This window comes from Muntiacus reevesi, chromosome 2 (assembly GCF_963930625.1).
Source record: "Muntiacus reevesi chromosome 2, mMunRee1.1, whole genome shotgun sequence".
In the NCBI taxonomy this organism is placed as follows: domain Eukaryota; kingdom Metazoa; phylum Chordata; class Mammalia; order Artiodactyla; family Cervidae; genus Muntiacus; species Muntiacus reevesi.
Genome location: NC_089250.1, coordinates 267879368 through 267891134, shown reverse-complemented (window position 1 = coordinate 267891134; position 11767 = coordinate 267879368). Strand labels below are relative to the sequence as shown.

General features: G+C 46.4%; 1 protein-coding gene across 4 annotated transcripts; it reads right to left on the bottom strand.

Moving 5' to 3' along the window:
* Positions 1–6203: 6203 nt before the first annotated feature.
* DKKL1 (dickkopf like acrosomal protein 1) lies at positions 6204–10648 on the bottom strand. Of its 4 annotated transcripts, none has more exons than XM_065920716.1 (5): positions 10499–10648; positions 10080–10254; positions 9537–9677; positions 9316–9408; positions 6204–6563 (listed from the first exon to the last, which is right to left on the bottom strand). In XM_065920716.1, the coding sequence occupies exons 2-5, from the start codon at positions 10233–10235 to the stop codon at positions 6252–6254; spliced, it is 702 nt and encodes a 233-aa protein (XP_065776788.1). In that variant the 5' UTR covers positions 10236–10254; positions 10499–10648; the 3' UTR covers positions 6204–6251. The 4 variants fall into 4 exon arrangements, with proteins under 4 accessions (XP_065776788.1, XP_065776789.1, XP_065776785.1 ...); XM_065920717.1 differs by having other exon boundaries at positions 10580–10648; XM_065920713.1 differs by having other exon boundaries at positions 10439–10503.
* Between the last annotated feature and the right edge of the window lie 1119 nt (positions 10649–11767).

Sequence of the window (11767 nt, the reverse complement as noted above, 5' to 3'; positions counted from 1 at the left end):
TGAGGGCTTGAAGTAGTAATTCTTGTTGGGTGATAGTTATTATTTTGGCTATTAGGTGGTGACTTGTTATAACACTTGGGAAAGAACCTGTTTAACAAGTGATGTGGTGATTGGTTAAATGCGTGAGACTTGAAATCAGAAAACCTAATGCTGTGTAACTTTGGCAAGTGATTCCACCTCCCTGAGCCTCCCCTTCTTCCCTAAAATGGGAACAAACAATATCCACCTCGTGGAGTCTTATAAGAGTTCAATAAGAATGCTTGCCTAGTGTTTTCTTAGCACTGGGTGACAAGTTGTGGACCCCACTGACTTTATTAGTATGATTTCATCCTTTCATTTTTTTTCTTTTTTGTTATTTTTCATTTTATTCCTTCAGTAGTTCTTGTTTATTTCCCTTTTTTTTGAGGAAGATAATTTTGTAAAACCTAAAATAATTTTAAAAACGGTTTTATAGTATAGTTGTAACATACATAAAGTGCTAAACTCTAAGTTACGGGTCAATTAAGCTTTTAATAGAGTAATACAGTAATGAAACCACCCATATTAAAAAAGAGAATATTGCCTGCAGCCCAGAAGTCTTCACACTTCCTCCTAATTATTGCCCCTCCAAAGGTGACCACCCTTAATTATGGCCTCTTTTGCTCAACATTATATTTATAAAATCCATCCTATGGCAGTAGGTCATTCATTTCACTGTCGTATAATATTCTATTCATTCTATGAATATGCCACGATTGAATCATTTTACTCTCAGTGGACGTTGGTTGTTTCTGCTTTTTGGCAATTACGAATACTGTTTTAAAATTTTATTTATTTATTTATTCCTCTGCTGGATCTCTGTTGCTGCATGGACTTTTCTTCAGTTGGGATAAGTGGGGGCTAATCTCTATTCAAAGTGCTAGGGCTTCTCATCGCAGTGGCTTTCTTGTTGTGGAGTATAGGCTCTAGGTGCACAGGCTTCAGTAGTTGCAGTTCCTGGGCGCTAGAGCACGGACTCAATAGTTGTGGTGCACAGGCTTAATTGCTCTGCAGCTCATGGGATCTTCCCAAACCAGGGATTGAACCCGTGTCTCCTGCATTAGTAGGCTGATTCTTTACCACTGAACCACCAGGGAAACCATGAATACTGTTACTATGAATTATTTATTTAGGTTTTCTTTAATTACTCTCAGTAATGTATCATAGTTTCCTGTTTAGAGATCTAGCAAATCTTTTGTTAGGTTTATTCTTAGGTATTTTGCTTGTTATGATGATTCAAATCATATTTTTTAAAATTTCAGTAAAAATCTTTTTGTTCATAATGTTTAGGGATATAATTGATTTTTGTATGTTAATATTATATACAATGAAGGGTAGCAGAATATACCACCGCCCAAATATACCACTATGACCTAAGGATCGTTTTGAGCCGAAGACAAGTCAAGAAACAGATACAAAAATGGTCTCTGCCCTTCTCTATTTGCCTAAAAGCTGGATATAAGTTCTTTTTTTTTTTTTTTTTTTTGCTGTGCCTTCTGGCTTGTGGGATATCTTAGTTCCCTGACCAGGGATGGAACCCAGATCCACAGCAGTGAAAGTGCTGAATCCTAACCACCAGATCACCAGGAAATGCTCTATATTTTCTCTCCTTATTCAGTGTGATTCATCTAGATTTTTTTTTTAAGTTTATTATTTTTGGCTAATAATAAATAAAAAAGAAAAAAGAAAAAAAATAAAAATAAAAAGAGAATAATTAAAAAAAAAATTTTGGCTGCACAGCATGTGGAATCTCCATCCCCCAACCAGGGATTGAAATTTTGCCCCCTGCACTCACAGTGTGAAGTCTTCTACTGAAAGTGTGAACTTCCACTGGACCACCAGGGAAGTCCCCAGTCTAGATATTGTCTCCTGATCTGTTTCCCACTGTGTCTCATCTGCTGTGAAACTCATACTGACTTTTTAATTTATAAGTTCTAAAATATACATTGGATTCCATCTCCCTCTCCCCTTTCTTTTATTCTAATTTTCCTCTCTCTTTTAGATTCTAGTTTTCTGATGAAATTCTCCATCTTTTCATCTATTTTTTGAACTTATTCATCATAGTTACTTTAAAACCTGTGTCTTAATGTTAGTATCTGGATCACATGTGGATGCATACTTCAGCTGTTCTGCAGACAAGCGTCTGTTTCCCCAGATGCCAGATGTGGTTAAAGTTTATGGAATCCTTAGGGACTGGGGGCTTCCCAGGTGGCCCTAGTGGTAAAGAACCCATCTGCCAATGAATGAGACTTAAAAGACGTGGGTTTGATCCCCGGGTCTGAAAGATTCCCTGGAGCAGGAAATGGCAACCCACTCTTGTATTCTTGCCTGGGAAATCCCATGGAGATAGGAACCTGGAGGGCTACAGACCCTGGGGTCGCAGAGTTGGACACGACTGAGCAACTTAGCACGCATGTGTGGACTGCTAGAAGGACCAGACTTGTCAGAACATTCTGCCTAATCAAAATAGGTAGATACATCCCCTACAACCCAGCAATTCTTTTGTTTATTAGAGCCCCCCATCCTGTCCTTCTTCTGGACCACAAAGGGGCTTATATTAGTGTTTGCTGCTGCTTCTGTGCTGCACTTAGTCACATCTGGCTCTTTGCGACCCCATGGACTGTAGCCCGCCAGGTTCCTCTGTTCATGGAATTTTCCAGGCAAGAAATACTGGAGAGGGTTGCCATTTCCTTCTCCAGGGGATCTTCCCAACCCAATGCTCTAACCTGTGTCTCTTCCACCTCCTGCATTAGCAGGTGGATTCTTTCAACATTGCGCCACCTGGGAAGCCCCATGAAGCCCTCTACCAGTGTTTATTGTAGCATTATTTGTAATGGTAGGAAATCAGAGGCAACTCAGGTGTGGATCACTGAGAGGGTGGCGAGGTTGACTATGGAATCTTATTCAATGGATTGGGTGGATTTTGGATGTACCAGTGCAATATGGAGGCATCTTAAAGATGGTGCTGAGGGACTTCCCTGGCGGTCTGGTGGTTAAGATTCCATGCTTCCACTGCAGGGGATGTGGGTTCATTCTCTGGGGAACTAAGATCCCACATGTTCCACAATTCGACCAAGAAAATAAATAAAGATGGTACTGAAAAGAAAAAAGTCCCATCCGAATGACATATGTAATACCACCAATGTAAATTAAAAATTTTTGTTGTTCAGTGGCTCAGTCGTGTCCAACTCTTTGTAACTCCATGGACTGCAGCACACTAGGCTTCCCTGTCCTTCACTACCTCCCAGAGTTTGCTCAAACTCAAGTCCATTGAGTCGGTGATGTCATCCAATTCTCTCATCCTCTGTCACCCCCTTCTCTTCCTATTCTCAATCTTTCCCATCATCAGGGTCTTTTCCAATGAAAATTAAAGATACATGCATCAAAAGTAATTATCATATTAAATAAGACTACTTACTGTTAGGAGCTGAAATGTGTCCCCCGAAATTTATATGTTGAAGCCCTTACTGCTGGTACCTCAGAATTCTATCATATTTGGAGAAAAGATCTTTAAAGAGATAATTAAGATGATGGGGCTTCCCTGGAGGTCCAGGAGGTCCAGTGGTTAAGAATTTGCCATATAGTGCAGGAGATGGAGTTTGATCCCTCTTCGAGGAGCTAAGATCCCATATGCCTTGGAGTTGAAAAAATCAATGCTTAAAACAGAAGCAGTGTTGTAACAAACCCAATGAAGACTTTAAAAATGGTCCACATTAGAAAAAAAATCTAAAAAAAGAATTATTAAGATGAGTTCTCAGGACCTCCTGGTGGTCCAGTGGTCAAGACTATGTGCTCCCAATGCAGGGGGTGCTGGGGTTCGATCCCTGGCCAGAAAACTAGATCCCAGATGCCACAGCTAAAGATCCCACATGCCACAACTAAGACCCCTCAAAACCAAAGAAATAAATATTTTTCTTTTTAAAAAAGAGAGGAGTTCTCTAGGGTGGGCCCTAATCTGATATGACTGATGTCCTTAGAAGAGGAGGGAATTTGGACACAGATGTGTGTGTGCACGAGAAAAAACCACAAGAAGATACACAGATGGCTGCCTACAAGTCAGGGAGGGAGGTCTTAGAAGACATGATACCTGTCAACACCTTGATCTCAGACTTCCAGCCCCAGATCTGTAAATGTCTCTTGTTTAAGTCACCCAAATTTGTGGTATTTTCTTAGGGCAGTCCTAGCTGACTAATATACCAAAAATGCACTTACTAAAAGTACACATTAAACACAAATATTTGTCAATGGCGGGAAAGTGAATGGGACTGGGGGTGGGTTGGGGAGAGAAGGTATGTAACGGCCAATCAGGTTTTGATATTCTCCATGAAGACACATTGATGCTTATTTGGTATAATAAAAAAAAAATCTATTTTTTCCCCCCAAAGAAAGTTCTCTTTTATTTGCACCCATACATTGCTAGTTTCCTGAATGTGCTGAGTCTCTGTGCAGGGTGATTCCACCTGGAACCTGGGCTTTGAGGGGGGAAAATACACATTGTGTCCACCTCCTCTGCAGGACCCAGCACCTAAAGACCCAGATGTGCCTTCTCAATGGTGTGTCTTGAGGGAGGTGTTCTGGAGGGAATAGGAGTTGCTCCGAGGATTTGGAGGAAGTGGGCAAAGTGTACAGGGTGCCCAAGACAGGGACTGTGAGTTTCCAGGTGGCTGAGGCAGCAGGCCTGGCTCTCAGAGATGGAGTCTGAAGTGACAGGCATGGAGGGACAGACAGAGGGACAAAGGGAAAGAGAAATGGAGTGAGTCAAGATGGAGTCAGCATGTGATTTGAGAGGGAAGGAGAAGATAAAAATGAGGAAGACTTCTCTGGTGGTCTGGAGGTTAAGACTGTGCACTTCCAATGCAGGGCACATGGGTTTGATTTCTAGTCTGGGAACCAAGATCCAACACTGTGTGGCATGGCCAGGAAAAAAAAAAGATGAGAGTGGAAACAAGTGGTGTGGATGTGAGGTGGAAATGCACACGCATAGTTGGGGGCTGGAGGTGACGGTCTGGACATGCAGTGGGCAGAATAATGGCTTCCCCCAAAGATGCCGTGCTGCGTTTAGTCGCTCAGTTGTGTCCAACCCTTTGCGACCCCATGGACTGTAGCCTGCTAGGCTCCTCTGTCCATGGGGATTCTCCAGGCAAGAATACTGGAATGGGTTGTCATGCCCTCCTCCAGGGGATCTTCCCAACCCAGGGATCGAACCTAGGTCTCCCACATTGCAGGTGGATTCTTTACCATTTAAGCCACCAGGGAAGCCCAAGAATACTAGAGTGGTTAGCCTATCCCTTCTCCAGGGGATCTTTCAGACCCAGGAATTGAACCAGGATCTCCTGCAGGCAGATTCTTTACCAGCTGAGCTGCCAGGGAAGCCCACTCCCCCAAAGATGGCCCCCCTCTAATTCCTGGAACCTGTCTCATATGTTATCCAGGCAGGCCCAATCCAATCCTGTGAGTCCTTCAAGGCAGAGAACTCTCTCCTGCTAGAAGGGGAGAAGGAAGGCATAAAGGAGATGGGGCAGAAGGGAAATTCAGAGAAAATTTTTGTGTATTTTTGTGAGATTTCAGGTGTGGGATCCACATACAAGAACTGGAGAGAGACCTCCAGGAGCTAAGAGTGGGTGTCCCCAGAAGACAGCCGACAAGGAAGTAGGGACCTCAGTTGGACCTTCAAGGGACTTGATTGTGCCAACAACCTGAATGATCTCGGAAACAGAGGCATCCTGGGGCCTCAGGTAAGAACCCTGCTGGCTAACACCTTGATGTTGCCTTTGTGAGACCTGCACAGAGGACCAGCCCAGCCATCCTGGATTTCTGAACTATGGATTAGTGAGAGGATACATTTGCACCAAGTCGCTAGGTTTGCGTGGCAGTGACAGGAAGCTAATGCAGAGTGGACAGAAAGGACTGGAGTAAGAGTTGGGAGCCTGAGGGCAAGCAGAGCAGGCGGTAACAGAGATGGAAACTGAGGGTACAAGTGGGAGAGAGGTGACAGAGGAGAGGACAGAGTTGCTCAGCCGGAAGACAGATGGCGTCCGAATGAGGAAACAACCTGGAGACTCGGGCAGGAAGTCACAGCTCAGCCAGTGGTCATGCTCAAAGCTAGGCTTGGTTGACTGAGGCCCGGGGACAGATCCCAAAAGGAGACAGTGCTGCTGGAAAAAAGGTTTAATTTCTGTATGGTGCTTGGGGTTTGGTGGAGGATACATGCAGGTGTTCCCCGGGCCCCACCCTTATAACTGCTGGGACGGCCTGAGGATATACAGGAAGTGGGTCTTGCGGGCGGGCAGCTTGGAGTGAGAGGCGCTCTGGGTGCCCTCTTCGAGTCCATCCTCGCGGGTACCCTCTCGGAGCCCATCCCGGATGGCCTGTAGACGGTGTCGCTTCTCACTGAGCCAGTGGCCGCCCTCCTGGGTATCCTGGTGGGACCTCCGCCGTGGCAGCTTCATGATCCAGAAGGCCATTCGGGGATGGGGTTCCGGGTGGAAGCTGTCCACGACCTTTGGGACAGGCGCCAGGGCCTCTTTCTCCTCTATCTTAGGAACCTGGTGAAGGGGGGACAAGGAGACCCTCTCAAACTCTAAGGGTCAGCCTCAGTATGCCCCCTGGCATACTCAACCCACTCTGCCACCTATGGAATACTTTGGGAATTACAGAGTTGACCAAAAAGTTGGTTTGAATTGCTCCACAGAAGTGTGTTACTCACTCAGTTCTGTCCTACTCTTTGGGACCCCATGGACTGTAGCTCACCAGGCTCTTCTGTCCATGGGATTTCCCAGGCAAGAATACTGGAGTGGGTTGTCACTCCCTTCTCCGGGGGATCTCTCCCCACCCCCCCACCCCTGCCCGAGGATCAAACCCAGGTCTCTTGCGCATTGCAGGCAGATTCTATACTGTCTGAACCACCAGGAAAACCCTTTTCATACAGCTTATGGGCAAACCCAAACTTTTGGGCCAGTCCAGTAAAGCTCACTTTGCCTTATTTACAAAGGACTTGCATTTTAGAATTAAAAATACTCTGATGTTTATATATACTCTGGGCTTGAAAACACACTTTGGAGGTTTCAAAAGCCCTTCCGGATTAAGCATCCCCTGAGGTTCAGAAAGTAATCTGAACTGTATAAAGCTCTTTGGGATTAATGAATCATGACCATGGTTGCAACGGGTGATCCTGGATCAAAATTGATTGAATCCTGGATCAAAAATCATATGAGCTCTTGTGGACAGCTTTCAGTCCAGCAGGGACATTTCAGTGTCTGTTTGGTCCTTGTGACTCAAACTGAGGGCTGTGGACCCACAGCCTCAGCATCACTTGGGAGCCTGTTAGGTATGCAAATGAGCAGTCCCACGCCAACCACCTACTGAATCAGAGTCTGTGTTTCAGTCACTTGAGGTTTGGAAAGCCTTATAGGAGATGGTTACATATTGAATGGTCTCCCCCCTGCTCTCCAATTCATGTGTTGAGGTCCATTAGGACCCTAGGACAGGGGTCCCTAACCTCTGACATCTCATGCTTGATGATCTGAGGTGGAACTGAAGTAAGAATAGTAGAAATAAAGTGTACAATAAATGTGCTTGAATCTTCTCCCAAACCACCCGCACCCTGGTCTCTGAAAAAACTGTCTCTTCCATGAAACTTGTCTGTGGTGCCAAAGAGGTTGCCCTAGTAGCTCAGAATGTGACCTCTTTGCATATTGGGTGTTCATTAGGTAAGATGAGGTCATTAGAGTAGGCTCTAATCTAACACGACAAGTTTCTTATGAAGACGGGAAATTTGGACCTAGAAATGCACAGAGAGCCCCATGTGAAGATAAAGACAGCTGGGATTGATGCATCCACGGACCAAGAACACTAAGTAACTGTCAGTAAACCACCAGAAGCTAGGGCAGAGGCACGGAACAGGGTCTCCCTCACAGCCCTCAATAGGAATCAACCTTGCTGACACCTTGATCTTGGACACCTAGGCTCCAGAACTATGAGAAATACATGTCTGTTGCTGAAGCCACCCCATCTGTCAGACTGTTACGACAGCCCTAGAAAACAAATACAGAGATAATTGGGGTGTGTGTGTGTGTGTATGTGCTGGGTCGATCACTCGTGTCCGACTCTCTGTGACCCCATCTACTATAGTCTGCCAGGCTCCTCTATCCATGGGATTTCCCAGGCAAGAATTCTGGAGTGGGTTCCCATTTCCTCCTCCAAGAGTTCTTCCTGACCCAGGGATTGAACCAGAATCTCTTGCATCTCCTGCATTAGCAGATGGATTCTTTACCACTGAGCCACCTGGGAAGCCCTGAGATAATGGATATCAATGTTACATTTCTTGGGTGTAAAAATGGAACTATGGTCATGGAGGTGAATGTGTTATTCCTAGGAGTTATCTGCTGAAGGATTTAGGGGTGAAGTGTCGTGATGTCAATCCTTTACTGTCATATGGTTCAAAAATAAAAAGGTAAAAAAGAGTCCATCTGGTAATATGCTATACAGGTAGTGAATAAGGTCAAGGAAATATTTTGGGGTGTCATAGCTGGAGGGTGTGTGGGTGCCTCTTCTGTCCAGCGGTAGAGGCAAGGATTCTGTTAAACATTATATAGAGCACAGGATAGCCCCCACAACAAAAAAATTACATGGCCCCAAATACCAACAGTGATGCTGTTGAGAAACCCTGCTCTGTGGGAAATAGGATACGGATTTATTGTACTTTTTTTTTTTAACTTTTCTGTAGATTTGAAATTTTTAAAATAAAAAACTGGGAGTGTGTGTGTGGGAGAACCATGTGGGTATACCAAACATTTGAGGGTTCTAAAATCTTTTTAGGATTAAAAGAAAGCACTTTGTGATCAGAATTGCCCTTAGAGGTTTACAAAGGTGAGATGCACAAAGGATTGGGGGTTCATAAAGTACTTAGGAATTATTTAAAAAATCACATTCTGACATTTACAAGGAAGAGATTTACCAAGCTCTTTGGGACAGATTAAAAAATACTTGGAGGTTTGAGTACTTTGAGATCAAAACACTCTTTGAGGTTTATGAGGGTAAATCTTATTTGGGGAAAAATGCACTTTCTTTGGTTTACAAAATCCTCTGGGGTTTAAAGTAAGAGAGGATGTATCTCTGAGGTCGTAAACCTCATTTCTGAAAGCTGGTTAGTCCCTTTTGACAGATGACAAAACTGAGGCCCAGAGAGAGGAAGTCCAGCACAGAGAGAGTGGGAGAGTCAATTCATTAACCTATCATTTCTTGCTAAACTACAGAAAATGTTTGGGCTTGGACACTTTGCCAGGGGTGTGTCCTAACCTTCCAGTCACCCTCCAAACTCCCCTCTCCTGGCTCAATGGATGCCACCACCTTTTCAGAGATCACCACTTCTCCTGTCTTGTTGTTGGTCACCTGTGAGGACAGGAGGAGAGAGTGAGAACAAAATTGTCTTCCTCCTTTGCTCTCCCCACCCCCCCACCAGATACTGCAACATGAGGGATCGTGGGGATACTCCAGGAGGGACTTCCTAGCATAGGCACCTTGTCAATCTGGAGGTGGCTGGAGAGAGTGTTGTTTCCCAGCCTGCGCTCCTGGTTCTCTTCTTGGTGGTAGTTCCTAGGAAGGCCCCGGAAGTCCATAGGGGCAGAGAAGAAGCTGTCCATGCCCCGCAGCAGATCATCCTGGGCCAGAGGAGGAATCAGTGAGCTGTGGAACCTCCAGACTCCCCAGGACACCTGGAGTCTTGTTAGGGTCCCCCTTCTCTCTCCATCCTCTGACCCTGAGGGCCTAACTCGGTCACCTCCTGCCCCCATATGTCCCATCACCTTCCTATTTCTGCCCCTCATCTGTCTTCTGTCTCTCTGTCCCTATTGCCTTCTCCTTCTGTCTCCCTCCCTCTCTTCCTATCTCTCGGTCTTTCCATCCATCTTTCTGCCCCTTGACTCCTCTCCTTGTCTATCTTTCATCCTGGCCACGACTCCTCTCCCACTCTTTCTTCTCTGAACTCTTTCCATTCCTCAGTCACCATCTGTCAGCCTTGTTCCTCTTCTCTCTTCTTTCCCCTAACCCAGGGCACCGCTTACCTTCAGGAAAAGCCGTGTGAAGCCTTGAAGTAAACTCTGAAGACCTAGAAAACCTGAGGAGCTCTCCTGGACGTCACCATCGCGGATCGGGGCTGCAGTGGAGGGGGGCACCGAGGCAGAAGAGAGCAGCAACAACGGGAATAGCTGGTGCCACATGACGGGGCGGGCCGGGAGGCTGCGGCGAGGACAGGGATCAGAGCTCCCCCTTCCCTAGACAAGGACACTTCCCGACCCCTGGTCTGGAAACTCCTCAGACTCCGTCCATTTGCCTACCTCCCCTTACCTTCTACTCCAACATCCCCCGTCCAGTTTGGCCCCTCCCCTCCCCCCAGACCCTGCTTTTCAGGGCTCGGTCTCACACAACGGATCTCGTTTCTTTCCTTCTCCTACATTCGTATCCAGATCTCATTCCTCCTCACCTTCTCCCACGCCCCGCCCCTTCTTCTGGGCCCCGCCTTTATACTAGACCACAGCCCGGTCACCGGACTCAAGACTCCCACCGTCCACGGACTGTTAAATTCAAACAGTTCTGTTCTCGAGCCCAGGTCGGATACTGGAGCGTTGGAGGTGCTCCGCGAGTCCTGGACCCGCCCCTATTGTCTGACCACGCCCCATCTGCTTACCTCACCCCTGAGGCCGGCCCGCTATTGGGCAGTCTCACCCGAGGTAGGCGCCACGCCCCTTAAGCCAGAGCCGGGCATTGATTTCAAATTCACACCCCCATAGTCAGACCGCGTCCCTGTCGACTGACCTCGGCCCTGGAGACTCAGCTCGGCCCATATTCTTTGATCCTGGCCATTGTGGTGGAGTCTCGCTCCAGTCGAAGGTGGCCCCGCCCCTGACTTAGAGCCACACCCCCACACTTAGGCCACGCCTCTGTGCCCTGGATCTTGCCCCTAGAGCCCCTCAGTTCCATTCCTAGGCTCCCTCTGCTCTTGAAATACAGGTATCTGAACAGTCCTTCTGATTCACCCACTGCTTAGTTTTGTATCTATCTTCGAAAGCTTCTCCGTGTCCCTTCTCGTCTTCTTTAGGTTTTGAAACGATTAATGCGCTCAACAGAGGGCAATGTAGGGACGCTGAACTCTACGGTTCCACCAACAAGTTCCTCCCTAAAAACCCTAAAAGCAGCCTTATGTCCCACCTTACAGGGAACCAGGAACCTGGGCTCCCTTCTTCCTCAGGACACGAGATTCTTGATCCAGCCCTTCTAGCCTCTTCAGTTTGAATACTCATCTTTAAGGGATATAATTAAGCGACTCTCATCTCTCTCCTCCTGCACCAAGGCTCTCTCCTGGTCCTGGGACAGAGGCCACCTCTAGTCCACTAGTGCATGTTGATTTGGGAGTCTGCATCTTCGTGAACTTCCAATAAACTCCCAGTCGTCTTGCCCACGACCCTTAACTCTGATGAGGTCACAAGGAGGCCAATCAATCAAGAGAAATCAATGGAAATCAATAAGAAACCCATCTCCATACTTCTATCCTCAAAAATACACTTGAGACTGAACAGGGAAGATTCTTTTGTGTTTCTATTAATATCAGTCACTTCCACATCTGCAATACACAAACTACACTGGAGGGTGGCTGGGAGGCCGGGCCCCAGACCCTTCCTTCTCCAGATTTAGGAAGCTTGGCTCCCAGTCCCTTCTTGCTTCAGTTCCAGGTTTCCAGGCCCCCATCACTTCT

Excerpts from the sequence above, each read along its gene's own strand:
- DKKL1 (XM_065920713.1), bottom strand. The coding sequence starts at position 10,488 with ATGAGATCTGGATACGAATGTAGGAGAAGGAAAGAAACGAGATCCGTT. Across the intron at positions 10,255-10,438 it reads AAAGAAACGAGATCCGTTGT|CCTCCCGGCCCGCCCCGTCA; the intron begins GTGAGACCGAGC and ends TCCTCGCCGCAG. Across the intron at positions 9,409-9,536 it reads GCCACCTCCAGATTGACAAG|GTGACCAACAACAAGACAGG; the intron begins GTGCCTATGCTA and ends CTGTCCTCACAG.